The sequence below is a fragment of the Nymphaea colorata genome, chromosome 7 (genome assembly GCF_008831285.2).
Source record: "Nymphaea colorata isolate Beijing-Zhang1983 chromosome 7, ASM883128v2, whole genome shotgun sequence".
NCBI lineage: Eukaryota > Viridiplantae > Streptophyta > Magnoliopsida > Nymphaeales > Nymphaeaceae > Nymphaea > Nymphaea colorata.
This window is the reverse complement of record NC_045144.1, coordinates 22,817,016-22,840,661: the sequence shown is the minus strand read 5'-3', so window position 1 is coordinate 22,840,661 and position 23,646 is coordinate 22,817,016. Positions and strand designations below refer to the sequence as shown.

General features: G+C 39.9%; 1 protein-coding gene and 1 pseudogene across 1 annotated transcript; both read left to right on the top strand.

The window, feature by feature from the left end:
- The first annotated feature begins 12,589 nt into the window (after window positions 1–12,589).
- On the top strand, window positions 12,590–14,796 carry LOC116257223 (L-type lectin-domain containing receptor kinase SIT2-like). The gene is given in 2 exon segments (XM_050078627.1): window positions 12,590–13,845; window positions 13,847–14,796. Coding segments are annotated over 2 exon segments (2,019 nt in total). The 3' UTR covers window positions 14,610–14,796.
- A 5,782-nt stretch (window positions 14,797–20,578) lies between these two features.
- LOC116257910 (L-type lectin-domain containing receptor kinase SIT2-like) lies at window positions 20,579–22,696 on the top strand (annotated as a pseudogene).
- The last annotated feature ends 950 nt before the right edge of the window (window positions 22,697–23,646 follow it).

The following is a 23,646-nucleotide window of genomic DNA, read 5'->3' as shown; positions in this document are numbered from 1 at the left end:
TAACAATGAGATCATCAACATAGACTAATAAGAATAATCTTACTTCTCCTTTGGTGTAGATGAATAGCGAAGGATCGGATTGAGAAATCTGGAATCCAAGATTTTGTAAATAGAAACTGAGTCGAGAATACCATGCTCTTGGTGCCTGTTTGAGGCCATAGAGTGATTTGTCAAGTTTGCAAACATACGTAGGATGTTGAGGATCAACAAAACCATCAGGATGGGCCATGTAGACGTCCTCATCAAGATAGCCATTTAAAAATGCATTGTCAAAGTCTAGTTGACATAGATCTCATCCAAATTGCATAGCCATGGTAAGAAGGACCCTGATTGTCGTGGGTTTAACATGGGAGTAAAAGTCTCCTGATAATCAATGCCAGCTTCTTGTAAGAATCCTCGAGCAACCAGTAGTGCTTTATATTGAGCGATGGACCCATCGGCATTACGCTTGATTTTATACACTCATTTAGAGCTGATGACATTGTATTCTGGTAGAGGTGGAACTAGGTGCCATGTTTGATTTTGTTGAAGCATAGTGAATTCCTTGAGCATTGCTTGCTGCCATAGTTTATTGGTGGAAGCTTCTTTCCGAGTCGTGGGTTCCTTTGGTTCAATTGCTCCAATAAGTGCCTTGGGAGTTAATGACCCAGTCATTGACCTAGTTGTCATTGGGTGAGTATGATAAGGTGGGCTTGAGATAGGTAGGTCAATTTCTCTGTTATAGCTTGTCTCTTGTGATAGCAACGGTTCGTGATTGACATTATTAGAATCTGTAATATCTTGAGCAACCAGAGATATCTCTCCCTCATTGGAAGACAATAAATTTGGTTGAAGAGCTGAAGTAATGTCATGGAGATCATCTTGATCTTGCATAACTGGAGACGTAATGGTAACATTAGGTAGAACAATACCTTGAGGAGGCAGATGGTTAATATGATCATTGTCAAGACTTTTTTCTGCTTGATACCAGAGTTGAAGTTCCTTTTCCACGTCATCCTTGGATAACAAGACCTCATGAGAAGAATGATCTTCAAAGGGTGCCTCATCAAATGTTACATGACGAGTGACAATATTATTTGTAGACTTTCATCAAAGCAGAGATATCCTTTTTGTCTGCTCGCATATCCGAGAAAAGTGCATTTAACAGTCTTCGGTTGACATTTTGAGCAATCGGTGGGAGTAGGAAGGGGATAGCATTTTGAACCAAAAACTTGTAGATGACCATAGGGTGGTGGCTGTCCAAACAATTTTTGAAAAGGAGATTGACGATCTAACTTAATAGTCGGAAGCCGATTAATAATATATATGGTTGTTCTACAAGCATCAATCCAAAAAGAATATTTTAATCTTCAATCATGCATCATACTGAGAGCAGTTTCTACGACATGTCTGGTCTTGTGTTCGACTATTCCATTCTGCTCAGGGGTATATGGACATGAAAAACGATGTAAGATACCATTCGCTTTACAAAACTGGCGCAGCTCATTATTACAAAACTCTTCTCCATTATCTGATTGTATAGTGGATATGTAATATCCTAGTTACTTCTCCACAAATAATCTGAAATTTTTGAAGCATTCAGTAACCTCAAATTTTGCCTTCAACGAAAAAATCTAGAAGTAATGAGAAAAGTTATCCACAATGAGCATGAAATATCTGAATCCATCTCTATCCTCCATAGGGGCTGGTCCCCAAACGTCCATATGCAAGGTTTGTAATGGACAAGTAGCACGAAATTCAGAAGTAGGGAAAGGCTGTTTGTGAGATTTTCCAATGAGGCACCATTCACACAATCTAGAGCCTTTAGAACATTTTATTGAAATAAAACTATGTGAATTGAGAAAATTAACAATAGTTTTATTTGCATGGCCTAATTGCCTATGCCACAAAGAAAAATTTACAGAATTATAATGTAATGGAAACCAACTACTGAACATTGTTGCTCCTCTTCTTGTGCCTTCTCTTGATGCATTAGGTTGCTTTGGTCCCCGAAGTAGTACCTTCCCCGTTCCTTCCCCATCTATAGATCCTTTATAATAAATTTATGAGGTAAGAACTCAAAAGTGCAACTATTATTAGATGTAAACTTTCCCACAGATAATAAATTATGAGCAATTATAGGAACATGTAATGAGTTCTTGAGATGAAAAAAATTTCCATCCATGTTAATAGATAAATCTCCTTTATGAGAAATAGACAGATGGCAGCCATTACTGATCATAACACCGCTTGATTCAGCATGTGTTGTTTTGTTTTTCATCGTGTCATCATTGGCTACAATGTAATTTGTAGTGCTAGTGTCGGGGTACCAATATTCTTGTGCAGTTTCTTGAATATTCATAGCGGAGAATGCCTGAGGAATATCATAGCATGATCTAGCAGAATGTCCCTTTCTGCCACAATATTGACATATAATAGAATTTTTCTGATAGCCTTTTCTAGAATCATAGTTATATTGGGATTGATTGTTGGTGTTACCTCGATCTTGATTTTGAGCTTGGTATCCTCGTCCCTGTCCTTGGAATCGTCCTGCACTATGACTGCCACCAAATCCACGTCCTCTTCGTCGATTGTTGAAGCTGCTGAATGCAGTCCGGTTTTCCAGTTGTGGCATATTTTGACATGTCTCTCTTTCAGGCAATAGAGACTTGAGTAAATTGAGTAGCAGGGACAGAGGAGAAAGATGATGCCATTTGAACAAATCAAAAAAAGAATTCAAGATTGAAAGCCTAGATTCGTCACTATATTTTAGTAGAAAATCCAATCAAGGTCGACGTATGTCCTCGTCATAGGCTTCTGCAGAATTACAGCAGCTGGCGATAGAAGATAAATTGGGCGTTCTCAGCTGCTAACTTGATTTGAGCTGAAATTGCTCCAGGATGATCCTCAAACAGTCAGGATTTGAGTCGTATTCAGCTCGACAGCAATCTCCTTCAACAGAATGAGCTGTAGACATATTCTCTGCCGCCTGTCACCGGCAGACGCATATCAGCCACAGGACAGAGTCTAAGCACTAGTGACTCTTTCAAAATCAAGTGCTCCTTCCTCGATGCTCCAAAAAAAAATTTCAAATGCACTAGTGACTCTTTCTATGTTTTTTAATGACAGAAAAGTTGATATATCGAGGCTATTGAAAATCTTCCTTTCTCTCTCTTTAGACAATGTTCAGTACAGTTGTTGGGTTTGTCTTAACATAATTGTCGCAATTTAAGTGTCCCATAATAATGCGAGTACCCCACAAGGAACATGATGGATGAGAGAGAAAGTTCAGATGAGAAATTGGAGAGAACGTACTAAGGATGGAGGAGTCTAGCTAGTTAACAGAGAGTGAGTTGAATATATTTGACAAAAACTTGCATAGAAAGTATTAAGTGCATAAAAAACATTGCCCCAAAACTTGTGTGGGCTTCTCTAGTATTGAATTATTGTGCTTCTCCTGTGGTCGTTGTTACGACTCAATGTGCTCATTCTATGGATTGTAATAGATCCGAACACAAGCTCTATGAACCATAAGGGTGATAGGCAGACGTGAAAGGAAGTTGCCTTGGGGGGGGGGGGGGGGGGGGGGCGTGGAAAAAAACCAGTCCCCAAGACAAAACAAAAGAATTATTGCGCTTCTTCAATTAATAATGCAGAATTTAAAGCGTGCGGTAAAGATCATTTGATATCTTCATTGAGATATTTTGGATGGCTATTCTTCAGCATGTATAAATACATTTATTTAGGAACTGAATTCAAAAGAAAAAGGGGAACTGATTTCAAAAAGATATATTTTAATAATTAATTTCAATAAGTTTGTTTTTTTTCTATTACCCAACTGGTCTGGTTTTACTAAATTCTCTCTCTCTCTATATATATATATATATGTGTGTGTGTGTGTGTGTGTGTGTGTGTGTGTGTGTGTGTGTGTGTGAATGCGTGTGAGTGTAGAATGACTGGTATATACCAGACCACTTACATAAGGGATAAAAACCAGACCTCTTAAATTCATGTTAAAAAGTGTTTTGAACAAAGTATAAACTTTCTCATCTATTTATAAACACTAACTTAACATAAATCTTGCTTTAATTTAGGTCATTTTTGTAAAAAAATTGATCTTTATACTAGAAAAAATTTTATCTTATAAGAGCAATTCATTTTTTTATTATTAAAAAGACATAATTTAAGCAATTAACTAACTTAATAATTAATTTCAATAGGTCTGCCTTTTGTCTATTACCCAAGTGGTCAGTTTTACCAGACCACTTTAATTCTTTTGCTAAAAAATTATTTTAAATAAAATATAAACATCCTAATATATTTATAGAAACTATTTTGACATAAAACATGCTTTCAATCAAGTTGGTTTTATGAAAAATGTTCAATTTTCTATTATCAAAATGTTGATGGTATCAAAGTAATTCATTTTTGCTTAAGCACTACTAAAACCCAAAAAATGATCAACTTAACAATATTTTGCATCAACCTATCCTAATTCAGATCATATTGGTAAGGTTAGATTTAAAAAAAATTACATTAGATATCATATTTAAAAGATTTGATTTTTGTCATTAATATGGTTTCTACCAGTTATATATATATATTTGATTATTTATTTATATATATATATATATATATATATATATATATATATATATATAATAAGTGAGCAGCTTCATGACACTCACTGTGTAGCGGCACACTCAACATGGAGCATCCAAAATCGATTGGACACTCAAGTTTTTTTTTTAAAAAAAAAAAAAACTTGTGGGGAGGTAACGGCTTCCTCCGCAGCAACCCAACGGTGCCATGGATGTCCAGTCCGGGACTGCCAGCTAGGTTGTCACCGGCTGTCCTATAAATTCCTTGGTAGGAATTAAGATCCAAGCATCACTAGTTTTTGCGGGATACCTTAAGCTGATGTTATAGTCGTATTCCCCAAAAAGAATGCTTCAACAACAATAAAAGAGTCCAAACAAACACAAAACTGCTGAAAATTGGAATCACAGGGCTGCGAGCATAAGATCGAGTTTCCAACACCAATGTTGCAGTAATATATATAAAAATGTATGCTAAAAATTCAGAAAATAAGAGACCAATTTATGTGGAAAAACCCCCAATAATGGGGTAAAAAACTACGGGCAAGAGAGATATATATTTATACTTCAAAGAGGCAATACAACTACATTGTTGTTCTTGTAAAGAATAGCATAAATCATTCTCAAGAATGAATGCACAAGAAAACAACAAGAAAAGAAATGACCATATGTTCTTCTTTTCTTTCACTTGTTTTCTTCATTTTCTCTCTCTACACTTGAACCCACACGGCTGCCCAAATCCACAACCGTGCTCTTCTTCCTCTTCTCCTTCTCTTCCTTGCCTTCCTCTTCCCTTCTCCTTGCTGTGTGTGAGTCACGAGGGAAGAGCCCTCTTTTCTTTCTTCAAAAGAGTCCAAAACGAGAGAGAGAGAGAGAGAGAGAGAGAGAGAGAGAGAGAGAGACGTGAGACTGAATGGGTTAGGGCACCGTCGGGTGCCCTCCCCTCTTTCTTTCCACCCGGGTCGGGTCCTCACTTGAGGCTGGACCCGACCCAACAAACTCCTCTTCCAGCCTCAAGAGAGGGAACATACATGCAAAATGGACAAAAATTAATACACTGCCTTAACGGCAGTCATCTCAACTAAGTCTCTATGCATGTCATGCTTCTCTTTAAATAGAGACTTCGTCATTATATCTGCAGTATTCTTCTCTATATGTATCTTCTCTAACTGAATTAGTTTTTGCTCAAGCACATCACGAATCCAATGATATTTGACATCAATCTGCTTGGTCCTTGAGTGGAACGCTGAATTCTTTGACACGTGTATAGCGCTTTGGCTATCACAATGCAATACATAGGTCTTCTGACTAAGGCATATATCGTGAAGAAAACTCTTCTTCCACAACAACTCTTTACAAGCTTCAGTTGCTGCAATATATTCTGCCTCTGTAATGGAAAGAGCAACACACTTCTACAACCTGTACTGCCATGATACAACTCCCCCTGCAAAAGTAAAAACATAACTAGAAAGAGACTTTTTAGAGTTCAAGTTCCTACCATGTCTGCATCAACAAATCCTTGTATCTCTGGATTAGGTTCACCAAAACATAAAGAGTAATTGTAAGTATGTTTAAGATACCTTAGGATCCACTTCACTGCTGCCCAATGCTCTTTGCCTGAATTTGACAAGAACCTACTAACTACACTAACTGTGTAAGCCAAGTTTGGGTGTATGCAAAGCATAGCATACATAAGACTCCCTACTACGGAGGCATATGGTACCTTCTCCAGTCTTTCTTTCTCATCTGTTGATGATGGACATTGCTCATTTTCCAATTTAAAATGTGCTGCTAAAGGTGTACTTACTGTGTTGGCATCTTTCATGCTGAACTTGCTAAGCACCTTCTCAATGTATTTCTCTTGTGATAACCACAACTTCTTGGCCTTCCTATCACGAATAATCCTCATGCCTAACAATTGCTGTGATGGCCCCAAGTCTTTCATATCAAAGAACTTGCCCATATCCTTCTTCAAATGACTAATCAATTCAGAGTCCTGTCCAACAATAAGCATCTCATCTACATATAACAACAAGATAATGAAATTACTTAGTGAGAACTCTCTGATGTAGACGCAATGATCTACAGCCGGCCTGCGATACTTTTGATTTATCATAAAAGCATGAAATTTCTTGTACCACTGTCTGGGTGCTTGTTTAAGTCCATACAAGTTCTTCTTTAACTTGCAAACCATATGCTTCTTCCTCACAACCACAAAACCTTCTATATCTCTATGAAGAAAAACAGTTTTTACATTTAACTGCTCCAACTCCAAGTCTAGATATGCCACCAAACCAAGTATTACCCTGATAGATGACATTTTAACCACAGGAGAAAAAATTTTATCAAAATCAATACCTCTTTCCTGCTTGAAACCTTTCACCACTAACCGAACTTTGTATCTCAACTTGCCTTGACATTTATTTTTAAGCTTATAGACCCATTTGTTCTACAACACTTTCTTACCTTTTGGTAGCTCTACCAAATCAAAAGTGTGATTCTTATATAGAGAATTCATCTCTTCATACATAGCTTGAACTCATTCATCTTTATGTACATCATCTAACACATCTGCATAGAATTCTGGCTCTCCACTATCTGTCAAGATAATATATTTATTAGTAGATGGTATACGTGTTCTTTTACCTCTTCCCAATTGTTCCTGAATTGGTTATGAATGAGAGGGAAGCTCCCCCTCCAACTCATGCTCATGATCAGTTTGAGTCTCCATAGAGCTACCATCTGTATACTGCTCATCTGCCTCTCTTTCATCTTCCTCTACATTTTCATCAGTCTCACCATGCTCAGATGAAAGTTCTTCAGGTTCTGCATAGGTTGGCTCATGAACACCACTAGCATTCACACCTGATTGTTTGTCACCCATGACATCTTCAATCGACTGATCCTCTCTGAAGACAACATCACGACTCCTATAGATTTTGTCATTCTTTGGATCTTATAACCTGTAACCAAATTCATCATCTGCATAACCAAGAAATATTAGAGGAATAGCTTTATCACCAAGTTTGGTTCTTTGTTCTTTAGGTACATGCATAAAAGCTTTGCAACCAAAAACTCTGAGATGATCATACTTAACCTCTTCATCTGACCAAACTCTCTGTGGAATATCTCCATCTAGAGGCACTGAAGGAGACCTGTTTATCAAATAAACTGCAGTACGCATTGCCTCTGCCCAAAAATACTTAGGCAACTTAGAGCTAGATAGCAAACTTCTAACTCTCTCAATTATAGTTCTATTCATCCTTTCTGCAACTCCATTATGCTATGGAGTATAGAAAACTCTCTTTTCATGTCTAATACCATGCTTTAGACAATACTCTCGTAAAAAAGATGCTATGTACTCACCACCATTATCTGTACGCAAACTCTTCATCTTCTTACCAGTCTCGCGCTCAACCGCTGTATAAAAAGTCATGAAGATACTACTTACTTCACTTTTGCTTTTCATTGTAAAGGCACATACCTTCCTAAATGCATCATCAATAAATGTAACAAAATAGGATGCTCCACCTTTAAATGTCATATTTATAGGTCCACATACATCTGAATAAACTAAATCTAAAACATCCTTAGTTTTTGAAGAATGCTTTTTCTGAAAGGAAATTCGATGCAACTTACCAACCAAACAATGATCACAAGGAGATAACTGTGCACCATCTGCCTTTGGTAATAAATTCTTTTTGGTAAGCAAATCGATTCATCTTTGACTCATGTGACTTAACCTCTTATGCCACAAATTTGACGAAGTACCAACAGTAGCTGCATTGACATCCACACTACTAATTCGAGACTTCATCCTATAGAAAGAGCCAAATCTGTAACCTCTAGCCAACACTAGTGCCCCCTTTGTCAGTTTCCATCCTGTCTGACTAAACGAAGTACAATATCTATCTTCACTTAGTTTTCCTATAGAAATCAGATTCATTCTAAGATCTGTAACATGTCTTACATCTCTCAAAGTCAACTTACATCATGTGCTTGTCTCAATGCAAACATCTCCTATCCCAACAATCTTCGAGGTGTCACTGTTGCCCATGTGAACTACTCCAAGATCACCTACTCTGTAGGATAAGAACAACTTTCTACATGGTGTGCCATGATACGATGCCCCAGTATCTAAAATCCATGTAGAATCATCATTCTGAACTATAAGACAATCATTTTCTTCAGATAAAAATAATACTACCTCATCATCTGAAGCAACTGCAATATACTCTTTTGACTTCACATTCTCTTGACTCTTATTTTTCTGTTTTTTTTCTTCTTTCCATTTTCTGCAATCAATCTTCTTGTGCCCTGGAATACCACAGTGAAAACATTTGGACCTAGAGTTTGATCTGTCATGCCATTTGTTACGGTTCTTCTGTCTGCCCCTATCTCCCATCACTAGCATTTGTGAGCTACCAGTACCAAGAGACTTTCTCTTTGTTTCTTCATTTAGAATGCTGCTAGTTACATGCTTCATCGTAAGCACACCATCTGGAGCGGAGTTGCATAAAGAAACAACTAAAGTATCCCAACTGTCGGGAAGAGAACTGAGCAATAAGAGTGCCTGTAACTCATCATCTAATATCATTTTAATGGCTGACAACTGATTGATTATACTCCGCACTTCATTCAAATGTTCTGACACTAGTTTTCCCTCTCTAAGTTTCAAATTTACCAATTGTCTAATCAAGAAAGCCTTGTTCCCAATTGTTTTCCTCTCGTAAAGATCATGCAACTTCTGCTATAACGACTTTGTGCTCGTCTCTGCGGATACCAAATGAAAAACACAATCATCTAACCATTGTCTGATGGTGCCAATGGTTTTCCTGTCCAATAACTTCCATTTTTCGTATGTCATATTCGTTGGCTTCTAGTCTCAATGGGTGAATACAGGTCTTTACAATACAGCAAACCTTCCATTTTAGCTTTCCTTATGGTCCAATTATTTCCATTTAGAGAGACCATCCTAGTGGGGGTCGACTTCATTCTTCAATAAGAATGCACACAACCAACTTCGCGCTAACCTAGCTCTGATACCACTTTGTTATAGTCGTATTCTCCAAAAAGAATGCTTCAACAACAATAAAAGAGTCTAAACCAACACAAAACTGCTGAAAATCAGAATCACAGGGCTGCGAGCATAAGATCGAGTTTCCAATACCAATGTTGTAGCAATATATATCAAAATATATACTCAAAATTCAAAAAATAAGAGACACCAATTTACGTGAAAAAACCTCAAATAATGGGGTAAAAAACTACGGACAAGAGAGATATATATTTATACTTCAAAGAGGCAACACAACTACGTTGTTCTGCTTGCAGAAAATAGCATAAATCATTCTCAAGAGTGAATGCACAAGAAAACAACAAGAAAAGAAATCACCCTATGTTCTTCTTTTCTTTCCCTTGTTTTCTTCATTTTCTCTCTCTACACTTGAACCCACACAGCTGCCCAAACCAATAACCGTGCTCTTCTCCTTCTCTTCCTTGCCTTCCTCTTCCCCTTCTCCGTCTCTTCCTTGCCTTCCTCTTCCCCTTCTCCTTGCTGTGTGTGAGCCACGAGGGAAGAGCCCTCTTTTCTTTCTTCAAAAGAGTAGAAAACGAGAGAGAGAGAGAGAGAGAGAGAGAGAGAGAGAGAGAGAGAGAGAGAGACGTGAGAGTAATGGGGTTAGGGCACCGTCGGGTGCCCTCCCCTTTTTCTTTCCACCCGGGTCGGGTCCTCACTTGAGGCTGGACCCAACCCAACAGCTGAAGCATTTGTGGAATGGACAGGAGGCATCTCCACTGAAACGTAAAGACATTTACAATCATATCAGGAAGAAAGACCCATTTTTTATATACATGTTCTAAAAGAAGCTCCCGACTATTGATAGAATCCAGAGGTGTGGGGTATTACTGGCGAACGGCTAGGGATGAAGATTGAAGAAATAGTTGACCATGTGTTGCTGTGTTCCTGAAAATGTAGGTTGGCAGAACCCGGTGTAGGGCTCAGCATCAGGCCGGAACAGGTTGGCCTAGGGCTGACCCGAAGCTCTTGCTGGTGGCCCAAGCCGGTCCCCTTAGCTATCAGGCCAACTCGGACCATCAATACCGGACATTGTGGTTTTTTTAAATTGCAGGGGCAGCTCCGCCCAGTTTTTTTTTTTTTTTTTTTTTGTGTCTGGCCGGCTCATGTGTCAAATAACTTGCGAAAGACCTGCTCATCATGGGACCGCTACCTAACTATCCATCATGTACCCGGCCCACTGCCCACCCTTAATCGGGTGATTGGTGGGTCGGATGCTCAATATTAATGTTCGTACCAACATGTTCTTCTTGAAAGAAAGGAAAGAAAGGATGGAAGCAGAAGTTACACATACTTTTGGTGAAGAAACGTAGGTCTATGTATCTTAAGAGTCTAAAACTTGTGGAAAGAAAGAAATGCAGGCTTACATTATTGTACAGGCGTAGTTAACGCTGCACAACAAGTCAAGACAACTTGGATTCAACTTCAAGTGCCTTGAAACAACTCAGCTTGACGTCAATTTGTTCATAAACAAGTTAAGTTTGAGTTTAAATTTATATTTGGAATGTCAAACGAGTCAAGCTCGGAGTTGTAAAAATGAGTTAACGAATTAAATGAGTTAAAAAACTATATAGATTCATATTGTGAAGTTGGATTTTTTATTTGGATATGACTTGTCATCATTCGTATTCAAATTGGACTTTGAATCTGAGCTAGTATATGAATATTTAAAAAAAAAATAGATACGAATATATCTAATTCAAATCTGATCCATTGGTATCCCTATTAATGAAGAACATATGATTTGCTAATGTGTTGCATTTCTTGGACTTGTTTGCATGGTGTTGCTGCTGGTTAGGATGGAGAAGAGCATGGTAGCATGCATGCACCCAAATTGTTCAATAGAGGTGGTTTGGTTTGAAACTCGATTCATATCCAATATATTGACATCCCCTTTGTTGCCCCCGAGTCCCCGACATTTCCAGTGTGAATATATATATATATATATATATATATATATATATAGGACTATACTTGGACGGATGTGCAAGTTAAAAAAATTTCAATAGCTTTAAAACTTGTGACAAAAAAATTAATCATTCATCGAAATATTCTTATCATATATCCAAATGAACAGACCATTTCAGAACATGAGTTTGCCGACACTTTGCAATAGCTAGAACTTATGGAATGACTGACCATAGGCTTGAAGTCGACGGAAGGTGATGACAAAAAGGACCTGCAATTTAATGAGGAAAACAACTCCATATAACAAGAATAATTTAAAGGGCGTTAATTGCTGTCACCACCAGCTTCCTCACCACGGCCATAATTAATTTAAGAACGGCCCACCAACTTGATGCTCGGCGTACGATCTATTTGCATTGACCGAACCGGTACCGGAAATTAACCTTCGTTTTGACGGTACTTTTCCTAATCCTTTTTACATCTTCACAAAAAATATGGGCGTGTTCCTTCCCATTTCATATAATATCTTATACAATCCGAATTGGTAATTCTGAGCTAATTGGTAAGAAGATTATAAAAAAAAAAAGACTAGTATAATCATTTCTTAAATAAATGATCCAAAATCATTTGAAAACCACATTGTTAATTAGCCTCTTGTGGAAATATTCAAGGAAAGTGAAAAGATATTAATGGTGTGTATCTTGGTACATGCAAGATTTAAAAATTATGCTATTGTTAAATGTTCCACAGTAATTTTTCCATTTCACTGCATCTGCATGTCCTTGAAATAAGAGCAAATAAATATTTTATTTGATCTTCTTTTTAGTTTTTATTCCTTTTCAAGGTAACCCTTTTGTTGGTTCATTTAAAATCCAAAATTGAGATTCTCATAGCCAGCAAGAATTATAAATTCCAGCCATTCGTCCTTGGTCCCTTCCTATCCATACATAAAGAGAGCTCCATACACCAAATGGTGAGGACGAATCCCTTGTGAATATTTATGTGATCTTCATCTATCTTCTGTATCATGGCACTTCAGAACTCAAGGTTTCTCCTCTTCTTCCTTCATCTTCTAGCTCATATCTGCAGCTCACCTGCAACTTCCACGAATAGCACCTTTCGTTTCAATCGCTTCCGCCCGTCAAATCTGAGTCTATCTGGCTCTGCAACTGTTATCAAAACCAGGGCCCTTCGCCTAACTGACGGTCAGCTTACGAGGGATGATCCAGGCAGAAGCGGCCACGCATTTTACCCAACCACTCTGCAATTCAAAAACTCTGAGAATGCTAAGACAACTCAATCGTTCAGTACTCGTTTCGTGTTCGAAATCGTATTGGAGCTCCAGGAGTCAGGTGGCCATGGCTTCACCTTCGTCGTGGCGCCCTCCACCAACTTCTCCGGAGCCATGGGAGACCGCTATCTCGGCCTCTTCAACCAGGGGAACAACGGAAACCAAAGCAATCATATATTTGCAGTTGAATTCGACACAGTTCAACAAGCAACTTTGAAGGATAAAGATGCAAACCATGTGGGCGTCGACGTTAACAGTGTGATATCCTATGCCTCTGCACCTGCTGCTTACTATACGGAGCTTGGCAGGAAAGAAAATGTGATTCTGGACAGCCGGACGCGCATTCAAGCATGGATTGAGTACGATGGCAACGAGAAGCAGCTGAATGCCACCATAGCTCCATTGTCACACCCACTCAAACCTAACCGTTCCCTCATATCATATCCCATCGATCTATCTCCTGTTTTGAACGAACACATGTATGTTGGCTTCTCTTCTGGTACGCTAGCTCTAGCAAGCAAGCACTATATCTTGGCATGGAGCTTCGCGATGGACGGAAAAGCACCAGAACTGGACCTCTCAAGCCTTCCCTCTATTCCTCGTGATCGTACTCCTCTGTGGAAGTCGTTTAAGTTATTCTTGTCCGTTTTTGTAGCATTAGGGGCTCTGTTGTTGCTCATCATCACTGTTATCATTTCTTATTGGATCAAAAGGAAGAGGAAGCTGACGTCTGAGAAGATAGAAGGATGGGAGATGGACTACCCACATAGGTTCCCGTACAGGGAACTCTACAGGGGAACCAACGGTTTCAAGCAGGAGTTGGGGAGAGGAGGTTTTGGCGTTGTCTACAAAGGTGTGCTGCCCAGAAGCAGAATGGAGGTTGCAGTCAAGAGAGTATCACATGATTCAAAGCAGGGGATGAGGGAGTTTGTTGCAGAAGTATCCAGCTTGGGGAGGATGAGGCACAGAAACCTGGTCCAATTGCAGGGTTGGTGGAAGAGGTGAAGAGCTGCTCCTCGTCTATGAATTCATGCTAAACGGGAGTCTGGATAGCCATCTTTTTGAGATGAAACGGAGCAGCCTCGGTTGGGAGCAGACATTCAATATTGTAAAGGGAATTGCTTCCGGCCTGCTGTATCTTCACGAAGAGTGGGAGCAAGTCGTCGTGCACAGAGATGTTAAAGCAAGTAATGTGTTGTTGGATGGTGATCTCAACGGCAGGTTGGGTGATTTTGGACACGCCAGACTCTATGATCATGGGACCAATCCCAAGACTACCCACATAGTCGGGAGTTTCGGTTACATGGTGCCAGAGCTGTCCCGCACCAGCAAGTCCACGACGAGGTCCGATGTCTACTCTTATGGCGTCCTTCTCCTGGAGGTGGCCTGCGGAAGGAGGCCCATTGAACGAGAGAGGCCCCCTGAGGAGGTTGTTCTGGTGGAGTTAGTCCGTTCGCTGTGGAAGGGTGGGCGAATACTGGACGCGATGGACAAGAGGCTGGGGAATAACTACGTGGTGGATGAAGCAGAACTTATTCTGAAGCTGGGCGTGCTCTGTTCACAGTCAGCACCGGAATCAAGGCCAACCATGGGGCAATTGACTCAGTTTCTTAATGGTGAGGCCTCCTTACAAGAATATCTAAGGTACAAGGATCTGATTATTCAAGAAGATGCCAGCATGGACCAACTGATGCTGCACAATCCTTCGTCGGGGAAGGTATCTATATCATCAACCTCAGGAAACTCAGGCTCATAAATTATGCAGACAACTCCAGCATCTCATTGCAGTGAAATCAGTTGAAGCCATTGATCAAGTTGTGAAGCATTCTGAAGTTCTGAATAAGACACTCTGCTTGACACTCTGCTTGAGGTTCCACATGACCGGTTTCGTTGTGAGAACTCTTGTTTTTAGTTGTTTTTTAATAATCTGGTCACCCTATACCATTTCCCAGTCCACGTATAGGTATCGCCTACCACAATGTGTATACATAATCGAATTACAGCACTTTACATAATATTATTTTTAATTCTCTAAACTCGATCAGGAGTTCACCACCTTGACCTAGTCCACCGCTTAAATAGTGAAGAAATGATCACGGCTTCTCATTTCTCCCATTGTTTTATCGTTACTTCTTCTCGTTGCATTTTATATGTTTTAAAAATTATATTATTCTCAATATGAACTTAATTTCCACTAACAATTATATATTTTACGTTCTACTCGTTAAGATGCTCTTTATTTGTTTATACTTTCTTGCATCCAGCGTCCTCCACCCCCGTTTTTTTTTAATTTGTTTCTACTTATATAGTTATTCTTTATACAGTTATTCTATAAGCAAGTGTTTTCCCCCCTTAATTAGGCCATGGGTTGAGTAGTGTCAAATGATATTTTGAAACCTTCTTTCTCTTTCTCTTTTTTTAACCTTTAAGGTCCAAAGCAGTGTGGGCACGGTGGTAAGATGCCATTTACTTTAACTCACATATAAGACCTTCCTTCTTTTTTGGTAGATTTAGCCTTTTATTGAGGAGCAGAGTTAAAAAAAAATCATGAGAGAGGTTGAATAGAAGTTGAACTAAAGTTTTAAATTTTGACACTCACCAAAATATCAATTTTTAAAATTTATATATATGACAATTTTGACACACGCCCCATGTGCCCCCTTAGCTTAGGGATGGGTATCGGGCCGGGCGGGCCCGGCCCGGCCCCATATATTGCCGGGCCGGGCCGGGTCGGGTATCGGGCTTGGTCCACAGAAATCAGGCCCGGCCCGGCCCGGCCCGTTTGGCGGACCCGACCCGCGCTCCGAACCCGACTTGCGCTTCGGACCCAACCCGCGTTCGACCGCCCAAGCGGTCAAGTGTCTCGTCCAGGCCCTCCACCGCTCGCCTGCCGAACAGCAGGTGGGCGGTGGTTTTTCACCGGCATGCCACCCAACTTCGTGGGTGGCCGCCGGCGGATGCCGCCAGGCCGGCCGGCCATCGCGGCAGAGAGGGATGGGAGCTGCGGTGGACGGAGGCGGAGAGGGAGGGGAGAAGGAGGGGCTGCGGTGGACGGAGGCGGAGAGGGAGAGGGACACCGAGGCGGAGAGGGAGGGGAGCGAGCAGGGCTGCGGTGCACGGAGGCGGAGAGGGAGAGGGAAATGGGAGAGGGAGAGGGAGGGAGAGGGAAACGGGAGAGGGAGACGGGAGGGAGCAGAGGGAGAAGGAGACGGAAGGGTGCAGAGGGAGACGGAAGGGAGAAGGAGCAGAGGGAGAGGGAGACGGGAGGGAGCAGAGAGGGAGATGGAGAGGCAGACGGGAAGAGAGAGGGAGGGTCACGGGAGCGACCGAGCGAGCCGAGGGCTCAGGGCGGATGCCGCCTGACCGCCCGACCGCCTGAGGGTGGGAGTCGGGCCGGCCGGGCCGCCGCTGGGCCGCCCTTCCCGCCCGGGCCCAGCCCGGTTTGGTTATCGGGCCTGGCTGTCAGGCCCGGGTCCGGCCCGGCGGCGGCCCGGCCCAGCGCCGATCCTTACCTTAGCTCCACCCCTGCTCCTATTGATCGGACGACTACATACTACATAATGCATTCCAGCCTGTCCATTTGAGCATTGCTCCCCACGACTATTAACAAGAAAACTAGAAAAATCTTACAAACTATACTTGAAAATATCATCAAATATCCGTGAGGGAGCTAGGAATAGGTCTCAACGCAATTAATGATTGAAAACGAAAAAAAAATATTGTGGAGTACCACCAACATGTTCGATTATTTTTAGGGCGGCCGATTAATTTGAGTCTATCTCACAATAATTTGGGGCATTAGGTACTGAAAATTAGGTGGCAATTAACAAACTGGTTAAGTTGGCGAATTTGTTTTCTATGAAGAAACTTCCAATTTTGTACAACAACAAAGAAGACTTGTAAGAATGGCTAAAAAGTATAACTAAAAGTAAAGGGTGACCGTTAGTAAAAGTAAATAACTAAATACAGTTGCGTTTTCTTCCAAAAATGTATCTTTTGAAAATTCTTCCAAAAATGTATCTTTTGAAAATCGTTTCTAATGAGGGTTCATTAAGAGCGCCCCTCACAACGTTGTTTCTATAGTTCAAATCTTATATATATGTTCCCTAGTATTTCCTAGTATCTCATGCAATATTACTTCAATGAACGGATAAGCCTAGTGATTCGTCACAAAAATGTAAAAAAGGAAAAACATAAACCAGCAATAAATTGCACCAGCAATTTATCGCCGCTACAATCTCTGGCCTTACCTCAATTTTTTTTTAAAAAAATTATATGTAAATTTTAGAAAATTTTACTTGTTTTTTATATAAATTTTGAAAAAAGATATTTCTACTTGTGACAAAATTTAAAAATGTTAATTTGGCCCTCCTCTTAAAAAATTTGTGGGTCTGCCCGTGAAGATGTCTAAGGTACAAATTAATTAAACCGATGAAATAAGTCACCACAACAGCCAGCTGACCCGGCGAAGGGAATAGAAAATAACGTCTTCTGCCACATTCATAACCTTGGCAAATAATAATTGAGAGCCGTGGCCAAAAAGATCTTAGCCAAGGCACGGACATGCCAAAAAACGCCACTCGGCACTGGCCGTCGTTTTTCTTTTCATCCAAATCCCGGAACTACTTGCCGGAACTGATTAATTAATTGGATGTACGAATAAGTTCTCCGGTTTTATAAAATCTCATAACAAGTACATAACTATTCAAAACTTATATACACATCAACACAAAAAGAAGCCATATTTTCAGAATGTACAGTTTGCCTATGTTTTGCGACAGGTCGATCTCATCAAATAAATGAAAACGTAGTCGATAGACTTGGTCACGCTGATCAAGGCGTTGACAAAAGGGACTGCAATTCAATGAAGAATATTCAAAGAAGTTGATTGCTGTCAGCCTGTCACCAGCGCGTATTTAATTTGACAACGGCCGAACCAACTTGACGCTTGGCGGACGATTTGCCTTCACCGAATGGCTATAGGAAACCGTTACTTCCAGTTTCCCTAAACTCGACCAAATATCTATCTTAAATAAATGGACCACTATGTATATATATAGGGCGATATTTCATTATATGAGACGCAAAGACAGTGATGTTTTTCTTAATTTAAGAGGAGAAAGAAGAAATAATCAGGAAAATGGTACTAGACCTGACTTTTGGTTGGTAATGAATCCTCAAAGTCCACCTTTCATTATCTCTTGGAGAGAAAAAAAAGGTGCCAAGAAGATGATGGGCACTCACAATTTATAGTTCCAAAGTATATATTTATAATAAGTGTGGCCCAGCTGAGTCAAGCACGACCTTGTCTGAACTTAGAAAACTCGGCCTCTATAGAACAGGCTCGAATTTAATGAGACAGTATCGATTTGAGCTAGAGCTTAAGTTTGTCTCATTTCTTTTGACTTGTTGACTTATTTATTTGCTAGTCATTTAACTATTCGCTCATTGTATTTCAGCATTCATTATGCAGTTGAGTCCAGTCGAGTTTAAATGGGTCAAATTCTTACAACTCAAATCGGAAGCTCGGCTCATTTATGTCTTTTGACATTTTTCAAGTAAGTTTATATCTTAACACCAGTTGAAGCTGACTTGACTTGTTGTGCAACGCTGTGTGACATTAAGTGAATTTTCCAAAAACATTTTTGTCTTTTGACATTTTTCAAATAAGTTTATATATCTTTTTCTTCATCCTTCTGCAAAACTCTCTACTCAGTTTAAGTTAACTGCAGAACCATTTTGGTTGTAAAATAAAGTAACAATAATATCCTACAAATATTTTATTTGATGGGTTATGCATCCAGTTGGATTTGGTCGCATGTATTTACCATGCCCTCACTTGGCGTCTTGGAGGGTGCTGTATTGAGGAGCAAAATTGTTTACATGCACACCCTTGCATACAAAAAAATTGTTCACATGAATTTTCAAAATGACCAAAATGCCCTTACCTAAGTAAATATATGTTCTTTTAGAAAGACAAAAAAAGATTATAAAAAGTTAAAAATCTAAAATGTACATTTCTTAATAAAAAAATACGAAAAATGCCTCAACCTCCTTTTCTTGAGTGTATATTTGTTTATAAACACACCTGTACATGCCACTCAATGTCATTGAGTTATGTTGATTTGAGATTAGGGGTCTTGCCTCCCCACTCCCTCCAACTTCATATGTCTTTAATTTAGGATTTGTAAGAAAAGCAAGCTATTGTATTCTTATGTGATGGTCCTTTTATAATTTTCTTCTTCTCTAAAGTACACTAGGAACATTCATTTCTTATATATGTGATCGAAGTTCTTCCTATAGCGAATATGCTTTGCTTCATAGAAGTTCCTGAATTCTTTTTGGTAATTCTTTTTCATCTCATTCTGTGCCATAATCAAGTTGAAAATTTGAGGTCCCCAACTAATAAAAAAAAGGGTCCCACAATAGCTAGCCTTAAATATTGAACAAAATAAAATTATAAAAAAATCATATACTAATTATCCAATCCCATCTGTCGTGCATATATCCTTAGACTGTCGTGTATGCCAAATCTCTAATATATTTTACAAAAATATTCAATATGAAAACATATACTGTCTTTGTCGCCTTTTTCATTACTCAAATTATTTCCTTTAATTTATGGTACCTGACCGTTTCTACATTCACATAAGTTATCGTAAAACATATAGTGTTGTCATATATCGAAAGCTAGTCTTATTGTCTTAAGTTAACCGTCGACCTTATTGTGTAAACTAAGCAACAAAAGCATGCAATATGAAATTAAACCCACTCTACACAAATTGATAGCATCAAGATGACAAATATATATATATATATATATATATATATATATATATATATATATATATAATATTATGGATTAGCTAATCGACATGAAGCACTGTCCACTTTGGCGTTTATGATTTTTTCTTGCATTTGAATTTGCACCGATACAAAAAATAATAAATGAAAAATCATGAGGTAGCGTACTCAAAATTAAAAGAAACAGCAAACATGTGTCGCATGCATAAAGTTTAATATCAGACAGACTTTCTACCACTGTTTTTCGTCAAAATCCATTTCAAATATTTTTTTTTAATCTTTAATTTCTTTTTCACCTCAAATTTTCATAACATTAAATAATTACCAATTTTGAGTTTATTTCTGTTGAGATAAAAATGGCGGTAAAATTACATTCTTGTTTGTAATTTATTGTTTATCCTTGGAAATCATATATGTAACTTGCTATGAGCTTATGAATAACTTTTCTTTTTTAGGCTAATATAACATTTTTATAAAAAGAAAAAAACCAATGAAATTTCTCTATTTTATTTTTTTTATCATTAATTACTTCTTTGGAAAAGAAAAAAAAATTGTTATACCATGCTGCATCTATAGAGGTACATTTATTAAAATATCTTTTTATTCCACAGTAAAAGAGCATTCTTTCCCAATAAATTTAATTTAAACAATGTAGTGAACATGGCCAATCTCGTATAAAGATTAAAAATAGGAAAGGCATCAATTTGTCAATATAAAAGATATGTGGAACTTAGATTATTAAGTTTTTATGACATGTATGAACTGGAACTACTATTTATGATTATATTTATGAAAATATGCACAAGATAGCGACTATTTTGAAAAAGAACTGTAAATCCATTGACCTGCCACAAATAAATTCCAGCCCGGGCACCCACTGTCCCCGACCAGCGGAAACAAACACGCTGTGACTTCAGCAATTTCCAACCCTCTTCTCTATCATGGCCATTCATCTGCCATGGTTTCTCCTCTTTTTTCTTCTTTCTCACGTCCGCACATCACCTGCAACTTCCCTCAACAGCACCTTTTCCTTCAATGGCTTCCAACCGTCAGACCTGAGCTTATCTGGCTTTGCAACTGTTATCAGCACGGGGGCTCTTCAACTGACCAACGGTCAACGTACCATGAATCTTCCAGGCATCACAGGACAAGCGTTCTACCCGGCCATTCTCCAATTCAAAAAGGGTCCTTCGGCTACGACTACTCGATCTTTCAGCACACATTTTGTCTTCGAAATCGTATCCAAGGACCAGAAACCAGGTGGTCATGGCTTCGCCTTCGTCTTGGCACCCTCCACCAACTTCTGCTCTGCCTCTGGAGGCCCCTTCCTCGGCTTCGTCAACCAGTCGAACAACGTAAACCCAAACAATCATATATTTGCAGTTGAATTCGACACAGTTCAACAAGTAGATTTGGAAGACAGAGATGGAAACCATGTGGGCATCGACGTCAATGGTGTGATCTCCAATACCTCCGAATCTGCTGCTTATTATACAGAGCTTAACAAGAAAGAAACGGTGCTTCTGGACAGCCAGACGCCCATCCAAGCATGGATTGAATATGACGGGAAGGGGAAGCAGCTGAATGTCACCATAGCCCCATTGTCGCACCCACTCGCTCATATCATATTCCATTGACCTGTCTCCTATTCTGCTTGAACACATGTATGTTGGCTTCTCTTCTGGTACGCAAAAGCTATTCAGCAAGCACTATATCTTGGCTTGGAGCTTCACGATGGAAGGAAAAGCACAAGAGTTGGACCTCTCACGCCTTCCTTCTGTTCCTCGGGATCGTACTCCTCTAGGGAAGTCTTTAAAGCTGTACCTATACCTTTCTGTAGCATTAGTGATTATATTGTTTCTCATTATTACAATTAGCATCTGTTATTGGACCCATAAGAAGAGGAAGCTCACATCTGAGAAGGTAGAGGAATGGGAGATGGACTACCCACATAGGTTCCCGTACAGGGAACTCTACAGGGCAACCAAGGGTTTCAAGGAGGAGTTGGGGAAAGGAGGTTTCGGCAGCGTCTACAAAGGTGTGCTGCCTAGGAGCGGAATGGAAGTTGCAGTGAAAAAAGTATCACATAGTTCGAAGCAGGGGATAAGAGAGTTTGTGGCAGAAGTATCAAGCTTGGGGAGGATGAGACACAGAAACCTGGTCCAGTTGCAGGGTTGGTGTAGACGAGGCGAGGAGCTGCTCCTTGCCTATGAATTCATGCCAAAGGGGAGTCTGGACAGTCATATTTTTGGGATAAGAAGGAAAAGCCTGAGTTGGGAACAGAGGTTCAAGATTGTCAAGGGAATTGCTTCTGGTCTGCTGTATCTGCATGAGGAGTGGGAGCAAGTGGTTGTGCACAGAGACGTTAAAGCGAGTAATGTATTGTTGGATGGTGATCTAAATGGCAGGTTGGGTGATTTTGGGCTTTCTAGACTCTATGAGCATGGGACCAAGCCCAAAACAACCAAAATCGTTGGGAGTTTTGGGTACATGGCGCCGGAGCTTTCCCGCACCTGCAAGTTCACGACGAGCTCCGATGTGTACTCTTATGGTGCCTTGCTCCTAGAGATGGCCTGTGGAAGGAGGCCTATTGAGCCAGAGAGACCCTGTGACGAGATGGTTCTGGTGGAGTTAGTCCACTCTCTGTGGAAGGGTGGACGAATACTGGACGCCATGGACAACAAGCTTGGGAATAGCTATGTGGTGGAGGAAGCAGAGCTTGTGCTGAAGCTTGGCGTGCTCTGTTCACAGGCTGCACCTGAATCAAGGCCAAACATGCGGCAACTGACTCAGTTTCTCAATGGTGGTGCCTCCCTACAAGATCTGGAATGCCATAATATTGTTATTCAAGACGATCCAGGCATGGACCAACTAATTCTGCAGTACTCTTCCTCTGCCATTCTATCATCAACTTCAGGAAACTCAGGATCATAACTTATGAACACAACTCCAGCATGTCATTGCAGAGGCATCAATCAAAAAGTCATAGATCAGTATATCCTTTCTCAAGTTGTCAAACTAGCAGAATGCCACCCTTTGCTCGAGGTTCTGGTTGGCTACAAGATCTCTCACATCTGTTATTTTGGAGCTGAGTGCCAGCCCGTACGTACACCGTTTGTGTACTCCTTGTATTCGGTCTGGCAAAATCTTTGTATGATTTACTACCAGTAATATAAAATACTACTTAATTGCTTAAGGGCGATGGTTTTTTTATTCTTTTGTTTCTTTTTTTTCTTGGTCAAGAGTTCATCAATTACATAGTCCACCGTCTTAAGTAGTCAATATATTGATCAAGGTTACTTAGTAGATTATGTTTCATCTTCACTTTTTCTCCGTTCCTTTTAGATGTTTGAAATGATGCTTGTGAAATTAAATTGTTTAAATAAAAGGCTTTTTTTTTTTGTAGCAGCACACATCCGTGAAGGCTATTTTCAATGACGTTTATTTTTGGACATGTTGACTTAGACGATAAACCATACTTTCATCGACGTCCTTTTTTTAAAACGCTCGCGAATCTGTCTTACTTTTGTAAGTGTTGACGCGTTCCGTTGTCCCAGCACGGACGATATCTGATCATGGCGTTATCACCACTTTCTGGCGCGCAATGGGGCAGACAAGACGCCGTTTCATCTTCGAGCAATGGTGTTGAGGGAACGTGAGTTCAAGAGCATCTTTCACTTTTGTTGGTCATCTCCAGCGGTTGATCGGCCGGCAGCACTGAGGATCAACTTCAAAATAACACAAAGGAGGTTGCGTAAGTTCCATAACTTACAAGCTTGGGAAGATGAGCTTCTCTTCCTTTCCCGCTCTTAGCAGGATTCTGAGATCACCACGCATGACATGGCTCGCCGTATGTCGGATCTGTCATCTCTAATTTCTGAATGGCGTACGCATGATGAGATCCGCCGGTGCGCGTATTCCCGAATCACATGGTTAAAGCTTCAGGATCAGAACAATCTCTTCTTCCATTGCATGGCCTCCATGAGTTT